This window comes from Ceratotherium simum, chromosome 22 (assembly GCF_057802395.1).
Source record: "Ceratotherium simum simum isolate JZ-2026a chromosome 22, ASM5780239v1, whole genome shotgun sequence".
Classification (NCBI taxonomy): domain Eukaryota; kingdom Metazoa; phylum Chordata; class Mammalia; order Perissodactyla; family Rhinocerotidae; genus Ceratotherium; species Ceratotherium simum.
In genome coordinates this window covers 29,022,778-29,043,850 of record NC_141921.1, presented here as the reverse complement: position 1 = coordinate 29,043,850, position 21,073 = coordinate 29,022,778, and the positions used below count along the sequence as shown (strand labels likewise).

General features: G+C 49.7%; 1 protein-coding gene across 5 annotated transcripts; it reads left to right on the top strand.

The window, feature by feature from the left end:
- The first annotated feature begins 2,596 nt into the window (after window positions 1-2,596).
- Window positions 2,597-20,975, top strand: RCC1 (regulator of chromosome condensation 1). Of its 5 annotated transcripts, XM_087446441.1 has the most exons (12): window positions 3,383-3,490; window positions 9,523-9,533; window positions 11,068-11,149; window positions 11,722-11,787; window positions 12,705-12,892; window positions 13,076-13,255; window positions 14,114-14,210; window positions 14,598-14,720; window positions 15,221-15,376; window positions 15,622-15,741; window positions 16,080-16,232; window positions 17,204-20,975. In XM_087446441.1, exons 1-12 carry the CDS (start codon window positions 3,391-3,393, stop codon window positions 17,377-17,379), a joined length of 1,452 nt encoding a protein of 483 aa, XP_087302567.1. In that variant the 5' UTR covers window positions 3,383-3,390; the 3' UTR covers window positions 17,380-20,975. The 5 variants fall into 5 exon arrangements, with proteins under 5 accessions (XP_014639549.1, XP_004425892.1, XP_087302567.1 ...); XM_014784063.2 differs by lacking the exons at window positions 3,383-3,490; window positions 9,523-9,533 and adding an exon at window positions 2,597-2,682; XM_087446439.1 differs by lacking the exons at window positions 3,383-3,490; window positions 9,523-9,533 and adding an exon at window positions 6,587-7,937.
- Window positions 20,976-21,073: the final 98 nt, after the last annotated feature.

Here is a 21,073-nt window from a genome sequence, read left to right as displayed (position 1 = left end):
TGACCAAACACCTGGGCACCATAGCCTAGCCACGTTGACACAAATAAACCATCACAGATGTGTAGGTTTACAGTTGGGACATTTGTTAGCCATTATTTCTTCATATATTTTCTGTCCCCAGCTCCTCCTTGTTTTCAAGTTCTCCAATTACCTGTATGTTTGGCCAATTAAAATTATTCCATAGCTCACTAATGCCATTTTCACTTTTTTAAAATTCTTTTTTCTCTCTGTGTTTCATTTTGGGTAGTTTCTATTGCTATGCCATTAAGTTCACTAATCATTGCTTTTGCAATATCTAATCTACTGTTATTCCCATCCAGTGTATTTGTCATTTTAGATATTGTCAAGAAGTTCACTTTGGGTCTTTTTATATCTTCCATGTGTCTACTTAAATTTTGAACTTATGGAATACAGTTTAATAACTTTTAATGTCCTTCTAACTCTATCATCTGTGTCCATTCTGGGTCAGGTTCAATTGACTGTTCGCCTTACTATGGTTTGTGTTCAAAAAATAAAACAATAATAGAGTATGAAAAAAATTAAAATAGATATTTAGGTTCAGAGAAGGAAAAGATAAGTGGGGCGAAGGAAGGCTTCACAGAGATGAGGACTGAATTGAGCCTTAATATATATCAAGATTTCAGATAGGCAGGAAGGAAGGCACCTGGTAGGGAGAACTGCCTAGATAAAGGTGAGAAGGTAGGAAGGAGGATAAGGGGGAAATGGGAAATCAACAGCCTGGGGCACTGGCCATCTGGTGCTCCAAGCACAGCACTGAAGAAATGCCTAAGCAGCACAAGGTCTCACAGCCATGATTTAGAGAGTTTAACCTGGGGATCTAGGTGGAATGAAATGGAAGGGAGGGGATGAGAGGTGGGAACAGAGGCCAAGAGGGTGGTGCTTTAGACCAGAGGGGCAGAAATAGAAACATGAAGAGGAAAGGAGAGGGAAGAACCAGAAAATTTAAGGTTTGAATCTGTACTTCTCAGAGTACCTTAACCTTGGCTTGAAGGATGAAGTTGGAGTCTAGATCATGGGAAACAAGTTTTATTTTGGGTGTTGGGTCTTCTGGGTGGTGATGTAAGACTGAAAGGTAGGGTGGAAGTCAGAACCAGACCAGAGGGACTGCCCTCTCAGTTAAAAGGTGATGGCTCAGCCCTGCACAAGACTTCTGGTCCCCTTCTACCACTTGCATGAAGACCCCAGAGAACTTGCTTAACCTCTTAGAACCTCATTTCTCTCATTTTCCAACTGTCATGAGGTTTTTGTGAGGAACAAATGAGCTAATGCACATAGATGGACATGTTTCTGTAGTTACTAAAATAAAAAGTTTTACAAAATAGGTGCTAATAAATCATTTTATAATTACATTAAGTCACATGAATGAATAAGATCTTGGAGGAAGACAGCAGAGAGAGATCAGAGATCCCAGGGTTAAAACTTGGAGAAATTTCACAGTATATCATCCAAAAGAGAAGTCCATGATGGAGGCAGAGGTAAACTTGGAGAGGTAAGAGACCCTGAAGATGGGGAGTGCTTTGGGGTGGGCTCTGCATAGTAGAAGAAATTCAGTTGGTAAACAGTCATCAGAAGTGTCAATCTAGAGTTCAGGTATGATAGAATGACTTTCAGAGTCAAAATCAATATGAAATGGAGAAAATACCCTTCTGCAGAGGTTACTGCCCTGACCTGGAAAACCGTTAGACAATCAAATGGCCTGAAAGGTCACCCCAGGGAACACCTGAAATTTTGAAGAACTGTTTGTATCCATCCTGAAGAAGGAATGTGTTAACAAGAGAGGGTAGTCTGCTTGGTGCCTATTTTCCATCTCCAGCTCCCATCCTCAATTCACACCCTTTTCTTACCTAGTCTCCCCTACTCCTCTTGTTCTCCCAACTCTTGGTTCCCCTTCCCCTCCCCACCCCCGTCCATTCTCCCTTTTGTTTAACAAAAATCTGCTCATGTCACTCACATGTTCAAACCCCTTCCATAGTTCCGGTTGCCTCAGGATAGAGGCTGTACTCCTTAGACACAGAAGACCCTGCATCTATGGTCTGTCTCTGCCTCTCCAGTTCTCTCCCCTGACACTCCCACAGGCACCCTCTGCTCCAGTCAAACCTTGGCAGTTTTACGCAACCACCCAGGCTTTCGTTGCTTCCTGTCATTGCAAAGGATGCTTCTCCTAGGATGCCCTGCCCTCTTAGACGTAACTTGGAAAGCCTTCCTTAAGCCCCAGGCTGAGCCAGACGCTCCTCTGCATACCTTTGTCATAGCCTTGTGTAGTTGCTGATAGTCTGATTTCTCATCTTTCTCTGATGAAGACCCTCTTGAGAGCAGGAAAGATCAATCTCTTTTCTCCGTACAGTCCCTTCCACACCAGATTTCCCCAAACAAACCCTGATTCCAAGTAGTCTTTCTGGTTGTCAGTCCACTTGTCCCTGTTTGGAGTCTCCAAAATACACACCCACTGCACCCGAGCCAGGATGGAGGGAGCCTAGTCAAGAGCTCCCCAGCCAGAGCGCGCCACTTGCACTTCCCGGGGCGGCCGCCAGGGGCCGCCGGGCTCTTTGTTTTCCTTTCTGGCCCGGGGTCGGGGCCGGAGGCCTGCAGAGCGCATGCTCTGGGGCAGTTCGCGGCCGGGCAGGCGAGCCGAGGAGTTCCTTGTGGCCGACCTGCACCGAGGTAGGTCGTTCCCGTCACGGGCGGAGGGTCCGGGCGGAGGGCAGCGCGCGGGACGGCCACAGTTGGAGCACAGGCGTCCGCGGGTGGCCGGGGCCGTCCCCCGCTCGTGCCCGCGTCGCGCGGGGCCGGCCCCACGTGAAGCCGGGCGGCAGGAAGGCGCGGGTGCGGGCGCGTGTGTCCCCGGCCCCGCGGGGCGCCCGGGCGCTGGCCGGGCCCCGCCTCGCCCGAGCGAGGGCCGCGCGGCCCCTCTGCCGCCGTGCTTGTCATGCCCGGCCCGCGGCGCCCGCGCGGGCGGGAGATTCAAACGGCTGGAGCGCGGCAGGCTGCGGGGCGCGCGGCCGCGGTGACCTCGCCGGCCCGGGGTGCGCAGACCCGCGCCTGGCGGGCCGGGGCAGGCCGCCCTGCCGGGGACTGCGTTTCCAGAACGGGAGAAGTGATTGTGTCTAGCATCGGTTTGGAGAATGCGGATTGCAGAGGGGGAAGGAATCCTGCCCGGCGAGGGTCCGCTTCAGGAGCTCGAGGGTAGGCTGGTGAGGGTCTGCGGCAGGGACAAATCTCAGCGTCCACATGCGCCAGGACGACGACTCTTGATCCGTTGGAGAGGTGTGCTATGAACTCCGCATCAACTCTTCTGTCAACACATTATTCACTGGCCGTCTCCTCCGTGCCGCGCCTGCAGGGCTGGGCAACAGTGGTGAGAACGGCCCCATGTGGCCTTTACGGAGCTCCCCGTCTCCTTGGGGAGACCCATGGGGGGACACAGTTACGGTCCACTGTGATCACCGAAGTATGCCCGTGGAGAAGGGGCGCTGCTGCTGGCAAGTCATTCATTCCTCAGATATTAATTGAGGTGCTCCAACCAAGTGCGACTTGTGTGCCCTAGCGGAAGTTGAGTGTATGGAGTGTTAGGGGAACTGTGAGGGGGTCACCCAATCCTGCCCAGGCGGGTCAGGGATGGTTTTTCAGGTGAGGTGACTCTTGAACGGGGTTTTGAAGGAACAGTGGAGTTATTCAGGCAGACTGGAGGTGGAGGGGTAAGGGTGGTCCAGGCAGGGGGCACAGCACATGCAAGGTGTGAAGGCTTAGGTGAGTGTTGTGGTGAGGAATACCAGAGGTGTTTGCATCTGGAGCACAGGGTACAAGGAGGGGAGTAACAAGATGAGGCAGCAGGGGCTGGAATGCAAGACCAAAGAACACTGGGTGGGGCTGGAGGAGGCAGGCAAGGTTTCACCCAAGAAGGGCCTTGGAATGGCGTCTGGAAAGATGAATTAGGAGTTCATCAGGCTCCTGTTGTGAAGACATCCTAAGAGCAGGAATTCTGTTCTGCTTTGCAACTTCCTACTGGGTGCCCTTGGGCCACTCATCCAATCTCCCTGAGCCTTGGTTTCCTTACCTGTAAAATGACAGAGGCATGTGTTGAGGATTACTAATATCCTATGAATTCCCTAAGCAGTGGTTCTAACATCTGGTGGACGTTGTGGCCCCTTTCGCCTGGGAATAATGAACACACACAAGCCCAGGCACAGCTCTGTGTATCGGGGGATTCCCCCAGGAAGTCACTCCTGGGGTGAAGTAACCAGCTCTGTGCCTGGCACACAGCAGGAGCTCAGTAAATGTTGGTTGACAGATGAGCCCCTCTCCTCCCATCCCTCCTGGAGACCTGTCTCACAAAGAGATTCTTCAGCCTTTGCGTCTACCAGGCAAATGTCTGCCTCCTGACGTAGGGGGGCGGGAGGAGACAGCTGCTGTGGTCAGAGAGGGCTCTGTCTTCCTTTGCACAAATGAGGTCACAGGGGGTCACAGCAGGAACACCAGGCCCCTGTTAGACTGTCTTGTGTGATATGCCTTCATTCACCAAATGAGGAAACTAAAGCCCAGGGAGAGATGGGAGTGGGGAGTTCTGGCCCTGGTAGGGAGTGGTCAGCAGACCTGGGAATTCATACCACCCCTGTGTGGCCTGGGGCACCCTTCCCTGAGCCTCACCTTTCTTATCTGTAAAACCAGGGTGGTCACGCTTACCTCAGAGGGCAGGTGTGAGGATTCTAGGAGAGGCTGGCACACCATAGTGCCTATTAGTGGAAGCTGACTCTGTATCTGACTTGAAATTATTTGTGACTGTGTCTCACTCTTCTCCCAGACTGTAAGCTCCTTAAAGATGGAAGCTATGTTTGGCTGTTAGGGGGTGAGGGGTGGGGACAAAAGACTACTATTTATTCTCAGCCTAGACACTCACTGTCTGGTTAAGAAAACACCTCCAGAGCAGTGAGAGAGGGAGTCTGTATGAAGGACGGATTTGTGCAGTAGAGGATACACAGGTAGGTAATGGGTACAGGGCTCCAGCTTTTAGAAGGTGCCTTCCCAGCCCTTGCCCTGCCTTCGGGATTGCCCACAATAGCACTTTGCAGTGCCTAGAGTTCTCCATTTGAGAGATGAAGATTCTCAGGCTCAAAGAGAACTCAGGTCTGCCAGACAGTGAAGCCAGTGCTCTCCGCACTACAGCGGGGAGTTGTGCCGGTTGTCCGTCCCCATGTCCTTCAGTGTCCATGTCCATCACCCACCTGGCCCACCCTCTCAAGTTGCCTCAGTGTCTCCTCTCTGGTCTCACCATCCTCTCCCTCTCAGCTGGCTTCTGCCCTGTGCTCCTTCTGTTTGGCCAAGCTCATGGGGGATCCTGGGGAGGCCCACCCAGGCTGCCTTGACCCCTGCTGGATCATGGCCTGCCTTTAGCCGACCTGTTGTTATTATTTTTTTTAATCAATCAGGTATACCTGGGTTCTGTTCCTGGCTCTCCTTTACTGGCTGTGTGAATTTAGGCAAGTAGATTTAGGTCTCTGATCCTCAGTTCCCTCAACTGTGAAATGGGAGTGATAGTGCCTTCTTCTTCAGCTTGTTGTGAGAAGTAAAGGTTGTTGGCATATAGAAGATAGGAGTGGCCGGTGCCCCAGAGAGGCTTATATTTTAAGGAGTAGATTGATATGGTAGATAGCCATGTAAATTACAGTAATTATGATCCAGAAGTCTGTCCTAATATTTCTGGGAGAGAATGATTCCTTTAGGATTGGGAAAGGGATCAGAGGTGGTTTACCAGTGGAAGTGACTTTAAGTAACAGTTCTTCCAGTAGGATAAGGGATGGGAAGACAGACATGCAAATGGTATGGAGAGAACAGTAAACAGTCTCAGATTGTGTGGGAAGAGAAAGGAGGATGTGACAGATAAGGGATGAGGCCAGAAGTTATGTCAGTACTGCACCCTGGAGGCCTTTCATACCAGGCTAAGAAATGTGGGCTTTATCTTCCAGGCAGAGGGAACCACTGAGGAGTCTGAGCAAGGAAGCAGCTTGTTTCAGGTTTGAGGTTTAGAAAGATCATGAATGACTTGTAGAATGGGATGGGGATGGGGAGCAGGAAGACCAGAGACAAGTTGCAGTCTTTTCTGGGGGAGAGGATGTGAGAGGCAGTTCCCAGGTTGGCTGGGAGACTGGGGAGTATGGGGAGGAAGCAGGCAAGGGCACCACCTCTGAGTCTGACCAACTTGGTTGACGCTTTGATTTCCTCTTCTAATCTTGGGTGAGATACTTCACCTTTCTGAGCCTCAGTTTCCTCAGCTGTAAAGTGGGATCCATGTGGCTAGCGTGCAGTGAGATGCCCTAGAATGTTCGCCAAAACCCAGGTAGCTAAGGAGATGTTCACTGGGTTGGTTCCAATCCACAATACACATTTTTTTTGTTAGTGCCCCATGCTACCAACCACCTCATATTTATTTTTCTGTCTCCACTCCAGGCCTTGCCTACAGGTCATCCTAGCGTTAGTAGCAGTGTGCTGACAATTCTGTTTCCTGTTTTTTCACTTAACTTCTTCTTGTGAGTACTTTTCCATGCTACTTCACAGTCTCCCTCCCTGGCACAGCTGACTGCTACAGGTCATTCTGAGGAACTGACGGGAGGTTTGCCTTTGGCAGCACAGGGCCCTGGACACAGTGAACTGGCTGCCAGCGTGGCCAGGGGTACAAGCTATCTACCTGAAACAAGGGCTGCCTGTTATATCCCACACCCTCTTAACCCACCTAGCTTTGCTTACTTAACGTCCCTTCTTGGTTGGCTGCCAAGCACTTCAGACTTAATGAAAACACCTGGTGAAATGGAGCTCTCGGTCCCTCCTCTCCTCTTGTCCCACACTGTTCTTCATCTCACTAAATGGCAGTCTACCATCCACCTAGTCATTGAAACCAAAGCCTGGGAGTCCTTGTGTTTGGCCAAGCTCCTAGGGAGATCCTGATTCCTCCTTCCCCCTCACTCCCCACATCTAATCCTCTGGCAAATCGAGTCTGTCTCCTAAGTTGATCTGTTTTATCTACTTTTCTCTGTTGCCTCAGACCAAATCAAGTCCCTCTCATTTCTCATTTGGATGCCTGCAATGGCTTCCTCTTCCAGTCCATCCCATTTTCTTTACAGTAGCCAGAATAACAGTCGTTTAAAAATGCAAATCGGATGAAGACATTCTTCTTAAAACTTTTCTGTTTTCCCTGTAAGGCCTGGCATGATCTAGCCCCTGCTCACCTTGTGCCATTTGACAGTCGCCCTCCAGCTGCAGCCGCACTGGCCTCCCCAGGTTCCTAAACACTTCACACTGTTTCCTGGACTGCTTTTGTCCAGGTCTTCCCCTGCTGGCTTTCTCTCGTATTTCAGGTCTTAGCTTAAATGTCACCTCCCTGACCACTCTCCTCCTCCCGTCCCAGTTATTCTCTTTTTATTTATTTTTTTATTGTGCTAAAATATACATAACATAAAATATACCATTTTAACCCTTTCTAAGCGTACAGTTCTGTGGCATTAAGTACATTCACGTTGTTGTGTGACCCCAAGTTACTCTCTTATCATAGTACCTTGCCTATCCTTCACACAGCACTATCTATAATAATTTTGTGGTTTCTTTCTTTCCTACTAGAATGTCAGCTCCATGAGAACAGGGAGAGGTCTCCTTTTTCCTTGCTACACCTGGCCCAAAGCCAAGCAGTGGTACTAGGCACTCAATAAATACTTGTGGAATGAAAGGATAAACGCTGCTGTGTATTGAGTACTTTACTGTGTGCTTGGCACTGCAAAGTCTTGTACAAACATTTCATTTAGTCTTGACGGCAGCCCTGAGAAGTAGTCACGGCCTCCCTTCTTACAGATGAGGATACAGCTCAGAGAGGTTGAGGTTGCTGCCTGACCGTGGTCACAAATGCAGGGACAACTGAGCCACAGCTCTGGCAGGTGAATCCAATTCCCTCTAATCCCACAGAATGTGCATTTTTAGTGTGGAAAGAGGGGTCTCGGGGCTGGCCACATGGCTTGGCGGTTAAGTGTGTGCACTCCGCTACTGGCGGCCCAGGTTTGGATCCCGGGCGTGCACTGATGCACTGCTTCTCCGGCCATGCTGAGGCAGCGTCCCACATACAGCAACTAGAAGGATGTGCAACTATGACATAACAACTATCTACTGGGGCTTTGGGGAGAAAAAGGGAAAAAAAGGAGGAGGATTGGCAATAGATGTTAGCTCAGGGCCAGTCTTCCTCAGCAAAAAGAGGAGGATTGGCATGGATGTTAGCTCAGGGCTGATCTTCCTCACAAAAAAAAAAAAAAAGAGGGGTCTCAAAGAGGCAGATTGGGGCCGGCCCAGTGGCGTAGCAGTTAAGTTCCCGTGTCCTGCTTCGGTAGCCCGGGGTTCACCGGTTCAGATCCTGGGGACGGACCTACTCACTGCTCATCAAGCCATGCTGAGGCAGCGTCCCACATAAAAGAGCTACAACTCTACAACTGTGATAAACAACTATGTACTGGGGTTTTGGGAAGAAGAAAAGAGGAAGATTGGCAACAGATGTTAGTGCAGGGCCAACCTTCCTCAAAAAAAAAAGAGGCAGGTTGGAGGGGAGGAGTCCCACCCTGGGAGAATAAAAGTTGGGTGAGGCTCAGAACTGCCACCTTATCACAGGCAGAACTGGGCCAGTCACAACCTGTAGTTCAACTTGCAGAGGATCAACCTGCACAGGCGTGACAGATTCTAGGCCTTTGGCTATTTCCCCATCTTCAGTACTTGGTTCTCCTCCTTCAGGATAGTCAGCAGAAATGTGCCCAGAAATTCAGAGGCCACTGGCCTTGTGTTCATCGACCATGGAGTAGTGGGGACCTGGAGAGACTGAGGCTCTAGGATCTACTGGAAGGAGAGAAGGAAGGAATGGGGGGCGGTTATACCCACAGCTGAGCCTGAGAAGGGCTCTTGGAGTTTTCATTCCATTTGTAGGCTTGGGTAGAGTCTCTGTCCCTTACCTATAAAATGGAGGAGAGGTGGGTTAGATTACTTTAGAGCTGTACCTGAGCATTACCTGGTGCAGGCCCTCGGTGTTATAATAACACCAGTATTAATTTATTGAGCATTTTCTTTTATTTATTTATTTTTTTTGTGAGGAAGACCAGCCCTGAGCTAACATCCGATACCAATCGTCCTCTTTTTACTGAGGAAGATTGGCCCTGGGCTAACATCCGTGCCCATCTTCCTCTACTTTTATATAGGATGCTGCCACAGCATGGCTTGATAAGCAGTGCATCGGTGCGTGCCCGGGATCCGAACCTGTGAACCCTGGGCCGCTGAAGTGGAGCACGCGCACTTAACCGCTATGCCACCGGGCTGGCCCCTATTGAGCACTTTCTATGTAATTACTTTTACAGTATGAACTCATTTAATCCTACACATCACAAAGGTGTAAGAACTATTATTATCCCCATTTTACTGATGAGGAAATTGAATCATGAAGGGATTAAATAGCTTTGCCCAAAGTCAAACAGCTAGAAAGTAGCTGAGCCCAGATTCTAGCTCTGGAGGCTGTGCTCTTAACTGCCCCGTGCTATACCATTTCTGCATCTGGATAGCTCAAAAGTGCCCTGGCCCGAGCCATCCTTTCCAAAGGGTTCACAGTCCAGAGTTGGGGAGCCCCAGGCTTAGACAACTTGACTGTCTTTCACAACCTTAAAGACCAGGGCTCAATAAAGATTTCTTTCCAAAGCTGCATGTGTGGAGGCAAAAGGCTTTGGACACAGTTTGGGCTGGATTGGAATTGAGAGAGCTGAGGAGAACGTCTCGGTTCTCAGTAGCCTTGGGGAAGACATGGAGACCTTGTGGAGGCGGCTGCAGTTAAAGGAAGGGGAGGACTCAGGGCTGAGGCTTTCAGCTGCCCTGGGTCATCCCAGGTCCTGCAACCCTTCTTGTCACCCATAGGTGATTTCCTTTCTCCCTTTTGTAACACCTGGTGTTTGTATGTTCGTGTGAGTGTTTATCTCTTGTTGGACTGTTTAGGAAGGTCAGGTTCCTCCCAGGAGTGGCACTTTCGGATCAAAGGGCACAGATGGTCTGGTTTGGTTTTATTTAATGAAAATAGCTTCTTTTTTTTTTTTTTGGTCTGATAATAACAGTAATGCAACACCAAAGTAATTAGTGGTTATCTCAGGGTCAGGTGGGAGTTATGAAGGATACTTCACTTAATGTTGTTCTTCAATGTTTTAATTTTTTATAATAAAATAAAAAATACGTGTAATGCTCCTTGTTGAACATCTTAGATAATATAGGAAGGTAACAAAAAAAAAGTAAAAATTGTCCATAATCCCATTTTCCAGAGGTTACCATTGTTAATATTGTATGTATTTCCTTCCACATATTTTTCTACACATATTTTTTGGTTGGTTGGTTGTTTTTGTGAGGAAGATCAGCCCTGAGCTAACATCCATGACAATCCTCTTTTTGCTGAGGAAGACTGGCCCTGAGCTAACATCCGTGCCCTTCCTCTACTTTATATGGGACGCCGCCACAGCATGGCCTGACAAGTGGTGCGTCGGTGCGCGCCCGGGGTCCGAACCCTGGGCCGCCAGCAGCAGACCGCGCACACTTAAGCGCTGTGCCACGGGGCCGGCCCCTCTACACATATTTTTACATGTGTATGCTTTTTTTGTGTGTGTGTGTGAAAAACGGGGTGATGGGCTGTTTTTCAGTCTGCTTATATTACTTGGCAATGGTGAACATCTTCCTGTTGAATAAATAAATCTCTGAACGCATCACTTTTATGATATGAATATACCACATATTATCTAGCCAGTCCCTGAGCACATGGGTTGCTCCATTTTTTGTTGTTTTGTGTTTTTTAAGTGTTGTGAAGAAGACAGTAGAGAATATTTGTGGAACTTAATCTTTGGGTGTATCCATTATTCTGTTCTTGTTCTTCTCAGATCAGTTCTGAGAAGTGGAATTTCTGGGCAATTCCTGTCACATTTTTTAGGGTTTTTGATAAATATTGCCTAAATAGAGCAGGAAAATGATTGCCATTTCTGACATGGAGTATTTGCCTGGGTTTTTCAGGACAGGAACATGCCACCCAAGCGTATAGCTAAGAGAAGGTCACCTCCAGAAGATGCCCCCCCCAAAAGCAAGAAGGTGAAGGGTAAGTTGGCCGGGGCATCTCTCTTGGTATGGGTGGCCTCTTGGAGCCCCCGGAATCTGGGACTAGGCTCCTTCCTCCATGACATTTGAAGCTGAGGGGCCTGGAAGTACAGGCGCTCCACCCAGCTGGAGAGTCTCCTGGAGCTCCTTGAATCCCGCCGTCTGGGAATCGTAAAGGATCAAAGACCTTTGATCCTAAAAGCACTCAAGCAGTACTGGCAGAAAACTAGACCCCAGAGCTTTGCCCTAGGCAGTAATGCATTATGGTTAGGACCACTGACTTCTAGACGTGGGTTCAAGTCCTGGTTCCGCCACTTTCTAGCTGTGTAACTTTGGGCAACACACTAACCTTGCTGAGCTTGGATTAGCCCATTCATAAAAGAGAAGTGAGAACAGCACCAACCTGCTGGGCTGCTGTGAGGAAATAGAGATAAAATCCTGGTAGCATCTGAGGGAGGTGGCTGTGGTTTCCTCTCTTGGGATCCTGGAGGGAGACGGGGAGGAGAGAAATCCACCCCTAGTCTGGGCGGGGGGACTGTGGACCCGCACTCAGACAGTGTCTGTCTTTTGCAGACCCTCGTAACCAGGCAGTGAGGGCCGTTGCCTCCCGCCGCGTTCCGGGCGCCCGCTCCTGCCGAGGTGCCTGTGGGCCGAGCCCTCCTGACCAGAAAACCCGACCCGGTGGCTCCCTGCCCAGCGCACCCTCTGCGCAGCCGCAGCGGCCCTGGCTGCCGTGGCCACACCCCCTGGGGGTGGGGCTGGACGCCATTGGCTGTCCGGGGCTTCAGGCGGTCGCCTTTGGCTAGCAGATGGCCCTCTGCTGCCCAGTGGTTGGCGCGCACCTCTCCGCGAAGCCTGTGTCGGCTCTACTGCTGCCCCTTCTGTTTAGCCGCCTGTCTGCTCCGGGATAGGAGTGGAGGGTGTCAGTGTGAATATGTATGGGAGTTAAGTCACAGCCTGAGGAGGGAGGCTAGAGGCTGTGTTCTGACCCACGTAGGCTCCCTTGGTTTCAGTGGAAACTCGACTACTTACTCTATGACCCCGAGAAAGTTGCTTAACCTCTCTGTTCCCTTTCCAGTAAAACGGGATCCTAAATATGGAAGGTCTGTAGCATAATTTAGGGGACTACAAAGCAATTTAACGTTAGTAGAGTAAGCAGTCAGTAAAGGGTAGACACTACCTGAGCCCTCACTGTTGGCATCATGGCTCCTGACCAAAAACTTACAGCCAATCAGGAAAACTATCTTGTGTCCCCACTGTTCTCTTCCACTCTCCACCAAGATTCATTTCCCAAGATTGAATGTCTCCTTGTTTCCATTTCCTCCCTCGCGTGTTAATACAGTACTCAGTTTTCAGTCTCCATAAAAATCCTATGAGATGGGTACTGTTGCTATCCTCATTGTACAAGTGAGGAAACTTAGGCTTGTAAAGGTCATACTAATGGTCTGTGGCAGAGCAGGGGTTTGAACCCAGGTCTGTGTGATCCCAGAGCCCATGCAGTGCTTTCTCTCTCCCATCATCCTACACACTCAGGGGCTGTCTTCTTCACCCCTCAGTCTCACATAGGTCCCACAGCACAGAACCCGGCTTGGTGCTGACACTGGGCCAGGGCGACGTGGGCCAGCTGGGGCTGGGTGAGAATGTGATGGAGAGGAAGAAGCCAGCCCTGGTGCCCATTCCGGAGGATATTGTGCAGGCTGAGGCTGGGGGCATGCACACCGTGTGTCTAAGCAAAAGTGGCCAGGTAGGTTTGGGGGGATGGGGCAGAGGATTGGGCAGGGCCTGGGGTTGGGGGGCTTAGGAAAGGAGCTTTGAGCCACACACATTTCTCTATGGAGATGGAGGTGGCCAGCTGAGCAGGGGGTGGCCTAAACAAGAATGGACCAAGAGGCCAGACCTTGCACTAATGGGGACATCCTGGGCACAGGTCTACTCCTTCGGCTGCAATGATGAGGGTGCTCTGGGAAGGGACACATCAGTGGAGGGCTCAGAGATGGTCCCCGGGAAAGTGGAGCTACAAGAGAAGGTGGTACAGGTGTCAGCAGGAGACAGTCACACAGCAGCCCTCACCGAGGATGGCCGTGTCTTCCTCTGGGGCTCCTTCCGGGTAAGACTGGGTCTGGAAGACTGCGTGGGAGCTGGCAGGCAGAATTGACTGGTAGGGCGCCAAAGATAACCCGTCTCCACGCCCCTGTTGTACTTACTGGTGGGGAAATCAAGGCCAGAGGCAGAGCTTGGGTCGAGACCCAGGTTTCTGGCTTCTTCATCCAGGCCTGTCCACACCACTGGCTGTTTCCTTGAATCTGATGTTATGAAATGTGTTGTGTGTCTTGAGAAAGAGGTGGGTCAAGGATGTCTTTGGGCTGAGGCTGATCCAGGAAGCCTACTGTCCTCACCCATCTCCCTGCCTTCAACCCTCCCCTCCCCCTTCCCAGGCCTCTTCCACACTTCTCAGGGGTTTTGGGGCAGGGGAGTAAATTGTCATGTCTCAGAATTTCCAAGACAGGGGAGTGTAGTTTAAAAAGCAGATTCAGCATTAAAATTGTTTTGGTACTTTGGTATTTGATTTCTTTTGAAATGTGAAAAATAAAGGAATCTGATGAGGTGTTTCCTCATCAGGTTTATTTTAACATTTTTTTATGGAGAATTTTAAACACATAAAAATAATCAGAATAATGTATTGAACACCGATCTACTTGCCTCAACAATTGTCAACTTGTGGCCAAACTTGTTTCCTCTCTATTCCCATCCACTCCCCCACTCCTTTGTTATTTTAATGCAAATCACAGACCACATAGAATATCATTCATAAGTATTTCACTGTGTGGCCTGGCTCCTGCCCCCTCTCTATCCCCATCTGCCACCAGTGCTTCACAAGACAGCTCTGTGGCTGCCTGCAAGCCTGGATCTGGCTGGTGTAGGGCAGGCAGGACCAGCTCATAAGTGCTCTGCCCCTCCCTTCCAGGACAATAATGGTGTGATCGGGCTCTTGGAGCCTATGAAGAAGAGCATGGTGCCCGTGCAAGTACAGCTGAGTGTGCCTGTGGTGAAGGTGGCCTCAGGTGAGTCTGGGGGTACTCACTCTTTTTTATTTATTTATTTATTTATTTATTTAGTGAGGAAGATCGGCCCTGAGCTAACATCTGCCAATCCTCCTCTTTTTGCTGAGGAAGACTGGCCCTGGGCTAACATCTGTGCCCATCTTCCTCTACTTTATATGGGACGCCGCCACTACATGGCTTAACAAGCAGTGCGTCGGTGCCCGCCCGGGATCCGAACTGGCAAACCCCAGGCCGCCGCAGTGGAGCGTGCGCGCTTAACCACTTGCGCCACCAGGCTGGCCTGGGGGTACTCACTCCGGGCAGGAGTTGGAGAACCTTGTTCTAGGCTGGCTCTGTTTTGGGCCTTACAGACAAGCCCTGCATCCCCTGCCTTCCTCTCACCCTCAGGAAACGACCACTTGGTGATGCTGACAGCTGATGGCGACCTCTACACTTTGGGCTGCGGGGAGCAGGGCCAGCTGGGCCGCGTGCCTGAATTATTTGCCAATCGGGGTGGCCGGCAGGGCCTTGGTAGGTGGCTTAGGTCCCTCTGGCAGGGCAACTTGGCAAGCCACCCGCTGGTGAAGGTCAAAGGCAGGAGGGATTCTCTGTATGTGTTGAGGCTTGCATCAGGTAGACCTGCGGTGATAGTTAAGAACTCTGACTCTGGAGCCAGACCACCCTGGGTTTGAATCCTAGTTCTTCCACCTACTGACTGTGGAATCTGGACATAGTTTCCTCATCTCTAAACCCACCTGCCTCTAAACCTACCTCACTGGGTTCTTGTGAAGTTAAATGAGTTAACATAGAACTGGCACATGGTAAGTTCCATGTAAATGTTACCTCCTATGGCTATGGGAGTCTGAGTGAGGCACTCGTACTCTCTCGGCCTCAGTTTCCTCTTCTGTATGATAGGGAGAAGAGTCCCTGCTTAGCCTCCCTCCAAGGCCTCTAATAATGGAGGAAAACACACAGGGCAGAGAGGAGAGGCTGTGTGTGTCTGCCACTGACTCTGGCCTCTCTGCCTACAGAACGACTCTTGGTCCCCAAGTGTGTGATGCTGAAGTCCAGGGGAAGCCGGGGCCACGTGAGATTCCAGGATGCCTTCTGTGGCGCTTACTTCACCTTTGCCATCTCCCAAGAGGGCCATGTATATGGCTTTGGCCTCTCCAACTACCATCAGCTTGGTGAGTCCCAAGCCCAGCATCCAACATAGCCCAGAGTGACCTGGGTTTCAGTCCTGGCTCTACCACTCATTCGTTGTGTACCCTTGGTGGGGTTACCTAACCCCTCAGAGGCACAGTTTTGTCATCTGTAAAGTGAGAATATCCATATCCGGGGTGGGGGGGCTCACTGTGGGAAGGGATGAAGGGACAGCTCCTTGGACACCTTCACTCCTGACAGCTCTATCCCTGTTTCCCCCCCCCGCCAGGAACTCCAGGCACAGAATCTTGCTTTGTACCGCAGAACCTGACATCCTTCAAGAACTCCACCAAGTCCTGGGTGGGCTTCTCTGGTGGCCAGCACCATACAGTCTGCATGGATTCGGAAGGTGGGATGTCTGGGTTGGGGGTAGAGTGTTCCCTGGGCACAGGCTTGGCCAGATTCCTGAGACCATGGTCCTTGGAACCTGGGCCTGCTCCAGGTTGGGCCAGATATGGGTCCATAAGGGTCACCCTCTTTCCCCCAGAGTCCTGGTGCTCTTCCAGGTATGAGTTCAGTGGGGGCTATGGGGGTTGTCCCAGGCCTCCCCTGAAACTGCAAGAGACACTGCAAACGTCTTTCTCACCGCCCTGGGAATGGGGACCAGCTCCCACCAATACAGGAACTCACCTGGCCTACCTGGAACACGCCCTCTACTACTCCTCATCTCTCTCCCTCCTCCCACAGGAAAAGCATACAGCCTGGGCCGGGCTGAGTATGGGCGGCTGGGCCTTGGGGAGGGTGCTGAGGAGAAGAGCATACCCACCCTCATCTCCAGGCTGCCCGCCGTCTCCTCAGTGGCTTGTGGGGCCTCTGTGGGGTATGCTGTGACCAAGGATGGTGAGTAGGGCTGCCCACACTCAGTCTGGTTGGGGCTTGGGGGTCGTGATTCTTACCAAACTGCCCAGCCACCTCTGATGTCTATCGTCAAATGGAGCTGAGATTCAGAGAGCAGTGTCTGATGATGTTGCTTTTCTCCTGATTGTCAGAAGCTCTGGCTTTGATGAACATAAAATGAGCAAACAGATTATTTTAATAAGGCGATTTGTTCTGTAGAGGAGAAAAACAGCAAAGAGGGATATATCACTGAGGCCCAGACAGGCAGTAGGACTTGACCCCAGGTCTCCAGACTCCTAACTCAGGCTTCTGTTTACATTTTCCACTGTGGTGATCCCTTTATTTACAACCTAGTATGGGCTAGCTTCCCAGGGAGTTGTACTTAGAATTTTATTAGGAGAAAGAAGGCTTAGTAGTCAGGGTCCTGGCAAGCACAGCAGAGGAGAGTGTGAACAAGTGGTTGCCAAAGCCTGAGTGGGTGAGTGGGACAGCCATGGAGGCCTTGAGAAGTCTGGGGCTGGCGGAGATGCTGGATCTGGGATTATCTGGGGAGAGTTCCTGAGGAAGTAGGGCTTGTACTACACCTTGAAGGTTCAATCCTTTATGATAAGCAAAGGAGGGCGTCCCAAGCACAGGAACATCCAGAGCAATCTCAAAGGCTGCTGGTCCTGAGAATGGAGGCGGGTGTAGGGGTTTGGGGAATGGCTAGTCATGTAGGGCCTTGAATGCCATCCCTAGGAGCAAGGAGAAGTCTTTGGCAATGTGTAAGGACTGTGGTCTCTAGTTGACAAAGCTCTTTCTTATCCATCATTTCCTTGGCGTCTCCCATCTTCCCTGAACTCCCAGAGACTGGGACATTGCCAGGCTGCTACAGGCCAAGACTAGAATTCACGTTCATGTCCTAGTCTTCTCACACTACAGAGAGGCGGAGTAGAAATCCTAGAGACAGCTGCCTCCATTTCTCTCCCTTGTAGGTCGTGTTTTTGCCTGGGGCATGGGCACCAACTACCAGCTGGGCACGGGACAGGAGGAGGATGCCTGGAGTCCCGTGGAGATGACAGGCAAACAGCTGGAGAACCGTGTGGTCTTATCTGTGTCCAGTGGGGGCCAGCACACAGTCTTACTAGTCAAGGACAAAGAGCAGAGCTGATGAAGCCTTGAGGGCCTGGCTCCCGGCCTCACCACCCTCCCTCCCAGAACAAGGAAGCCGTGACCGCTCCAGATTCCAGCAGGCCTCTCCCAAGCCCGAGGACTCTGTCATCTCCTGCCTCTTTCCCATCAGCAGAACAGAATCTTTTCCCTCTTCTTCCTCCTCTCTGGAATCATCCTGGGACCTACAGGATGAAGGGGGGATGGAAGAGGGGAAGGGGTTTTGTCAGAAGGAACACTGCTCACCCAGAGCTATGTGGTTAGACCTTTCTCACTCATCCCTAACTCCCATGGTCCTGGCTAATCCTGGTTTGCCTACCAAAAACGAAAACTTTCTCCCCTGGGTGTGTGGTGCCCACACTCTGAGAATTGGGGTTCCATCAAGTCCTACTGTAGTCATGTGCCACTCTTCTGTCCTTCAGAGTCCACAGGCAGACACATGGTATAGTCATCAGACCCAGCTGTCATGGACCTGTGCCTGAGGGAAACTGGAGAAGGGGCAGGGCTGCTCGGCCATGGGCAACCCCAAGCCAAATATTTGGCCCTGAACAGGTGTCCATGGGGCAAAATAACACACAATGATCCTCCACTTGATCAAGAATAAAGCCAATCAGCCTTTCTCCCAGAAGCACAAAGCATTCTGCTCTTCAGGTATTGCCTTCCTATCCACCCATCCAACCTGCCTCACCTGCAGCCAAAGGCCTGAAATCTGGAAAGGAAGCTACACCTGCAGGGCAGGCCATGTGGGGGCAGGGGGGTGGAGAAGGGGGATTTTTATAAACAAACTTATAGCAATATTGCGAGTAAAGGGAGGGAGGGGAAGAGGGTTGGAGGGGCAGAGGCTGGTCCCCAGGAGGGGAAGCAGCAGCTTGGACAGTGGCTGACAAAATAGAAAACAGTTTTGATTTTTTTAAATGTAAAATATTTTGGAGGGGAGAGTGAAATCTTTTAACACTTTGAATAAATTTAGAGTTTTATAAAACAGGCCATTTGTTTTCTGCACACTCCCTGCTCTTTTAAGGGAGCACCTGCTGTGTTGGGAAGGACAGACTAAACCTACGCCAATGAACCTGGTCAAGTCTAGGACTTCAGTGATGTCAAGAATGGTTTGTGTGCCAGGCAGCTGTTGATGTTCAGCTGTTCCATACAAATCAAAAAAGAGAGAAAAATTGATTCATTTTTGCTTAGGTATTTATGTTTCAGGAATCACTGCATTTTTTTTTTTTTTTTTCCGGTGAGGAAGATCAGCCCTGAGCTAACATCTGATGCCAGTCCTCCTCTTTTTGCTGAGGAAGTCTGGCCCTGGGCTAACATCCGTGCCTTTCTTCCTCCACTTTATGTGGACGCCGCCACAGCATGGCCTGACAAGCGGTGCGTAGGTGTGCACCCGGGATCCAAACCCCGGGCTGCCAGCAGCGGAGCGCGCACACTTAACCGCTACGCCAAGGGGCCGGCCCCTGGGTTTTTTTTTTTAATTATGCTGCATAATGTGAGAAACATGGGGTGGATCTTTTACTATCCTAATCCCAAACCAAGATTTTTAAGTACAGTATATCTCTATACTAAGCTTGTATCATTTTCAACAGCTGATGTAATTGATTAAACATGATTAGCTGCACAGTAAGTCTTAAGACAACTTATGCATATTAATGTAGATTTTCACAGGCATTTGAGCACCCAAATCATATCCAGCTGACCTGTCCAATATGGTGGTTTCTAGCTACATGTGGCTATTTACATTTAAGTCAATTAAAATTTGTAAAAATTTAAAATTCCTCGGTTGCACTAACCACCTTTCAAGTCCTCAGTAAGCTTATGTAGCTAGTGCCTATGGTATTGGGTTATGCAAACAGAAAAATATATATAGAACATTTCTATAATTGCAGAAAGTTACAATGGACATTGCTGATATAAAAGGTCTGTATATGTGTAACAGGAAAGTTTTATTAGTGCCAGGAGGATTCTTCTTGGATGTTAGTGACTTCTTAGAAAAATGAATATGATGTAAAGTAACTTAAAATGTATTCTGTGATTTTTTTTTTTTCCCCTTGAATTTTTAGTTTTGATGCCGGCCCTATACTGATTAGAAATTGACTTCTTGGAGCCGGCCTGGTGGTGCATCTGGTTAAGTGTGCGCACGCCACTGCAGAGGCCTGGGGTTCACAGGTTCGGATCCCGGGCACGCACCAGTGTACCGCTTGTCAAGCCATGCTGTGGCGGTGTCCCATATAAAGTAGAGGAAGATGGGTACGGGTGTTAGCCCAGGGCCAATCTTCCTCAGGAAAAAAAGAGGAGGATTGGCATCGGATGTTAGCTCAGGGCAGATCTTCCTTCACAAAAAAAAAAAAAAGAAATTGACTTCTTAGAAGGGAAAATCACATTTTTGATTATATTTTCTTTGTAAAGAAGTACTTGTGTGTCTGCTACTCTTCCCCTCTCCCCCTCCAAAAAAGTCCGTTTGGATTAGATTTACTAGAGTTTTCCCTTTTGACAATAGAGCAGACTGAAAGTACCCTGTTCTTTTTTTTTTTTTTTTCTTTGAGGAAGATCAGCCCTGAGCTAACATCCATGCTAATCCTCCTCTTTTTGCTGAGGAAGACTGGCCCTGAGCTAACATCTATTGCCAATCCTCCTCGTTTTTTTTTTCCCCCCAAAGCCCCAGTAGATAGTTGTATGTCATAGTTGCACATCCTTCTAGTTGCTGTATGTGGGACGCGGCCTCAGCATGGCCGGAGAAGCGGTGCGTCAGTGCGCACCCAGGATCTGAACCCGGGCTGCCAGTAGCGGGGCGCATGCACTTAACTGCTAAGCCATGGGGCCGGCCTCAAAGTACCCTGTTCTTAATAACAGCATTTGTGGATGGGACTTAAAACGGGCCAGGCATTGTGCTGAGCACTTTACATGCACTAATAGCTCGTTTAATCCTCACATCAGCCCTGCAAAATAGGAATTGCTGTCCCTCAGGAAACAGTCCCTGAGAGTTCAAGTGACTTGCTTGAAGTTAAGAAGGTGCCAAGTACACAGACGAGGCTGGAATCTAAATCAGCCTCCACCTGAGCCCAGAACCTCAGTTCCTTTTCCTTGTCTTGCACGTAAGAGTTACAAAGCTCTCTGCAGATGCTTTGTTACATGCATTAGAACAGTGTCAGGCACATAGTAAACACACCATAAGTGTTTGCTATTATGACTATTGTACATTTTTTTATTCCTTGTAGTTAATAATTACCTTGTTTTTCACATGCTTAGTTTTTTGGTATAAGTATTAATTCAGGGCCAATGTCTATAACAGAAGTGTAAATCGCCTTTTGTGGGTTCAAACATTAAGTTCTCTCAATTTTATCTTTCCCCCATCCCCCAACCATTGTTTGGTTACCCCAAAACAAATGTAACCATAGTATCCCATATAGTTCAGCTATAAATAATAGTTACAAAGTCATAATAATGTGAATGTTCAACATTGCTTTGACAAAAACTATAATCAGAAGATGGACGGGCCGGCCCTGTGGCTTGGTGGTTAAGTGCGCGCGCTGCAATGCTGGTGACCCGGGTTCGGATCCCGGGTGCGCATCGAGGCACCACTTCTCCGTCCATCCTGAGGCCGAGTCCCACATACAGCAACTAGAAGGATGTGCAGCTATGACATACAACTATCTACTGGGGCTTTGGGGGGAAAAAATTAAATAAATAAAATCTTT

Coding starts and splice junctions, on each gene's coding strand:
- RCC1 (XM_087446441.1), top strand. CDS start 3,391: ATGTGGCCTTTACGGAGCTCCCCGTCTCCTTGGGGAGACCCATGGGGG. Junction 15,742..16,079: donor AGTCTGCATGGATTCGGAAG/GTGGGATGTCTG, acceptor CTCCTCCCACAG/GAAAAGCATACAGCCTGGGC. Junction 16,233..17,203: donor GTATGCTGTGACCAAGGATG/GTGAGTAGGGCT, acceptor TCTCCCTTGTAG/GTCGTGTTTTTGCCTGGGGC.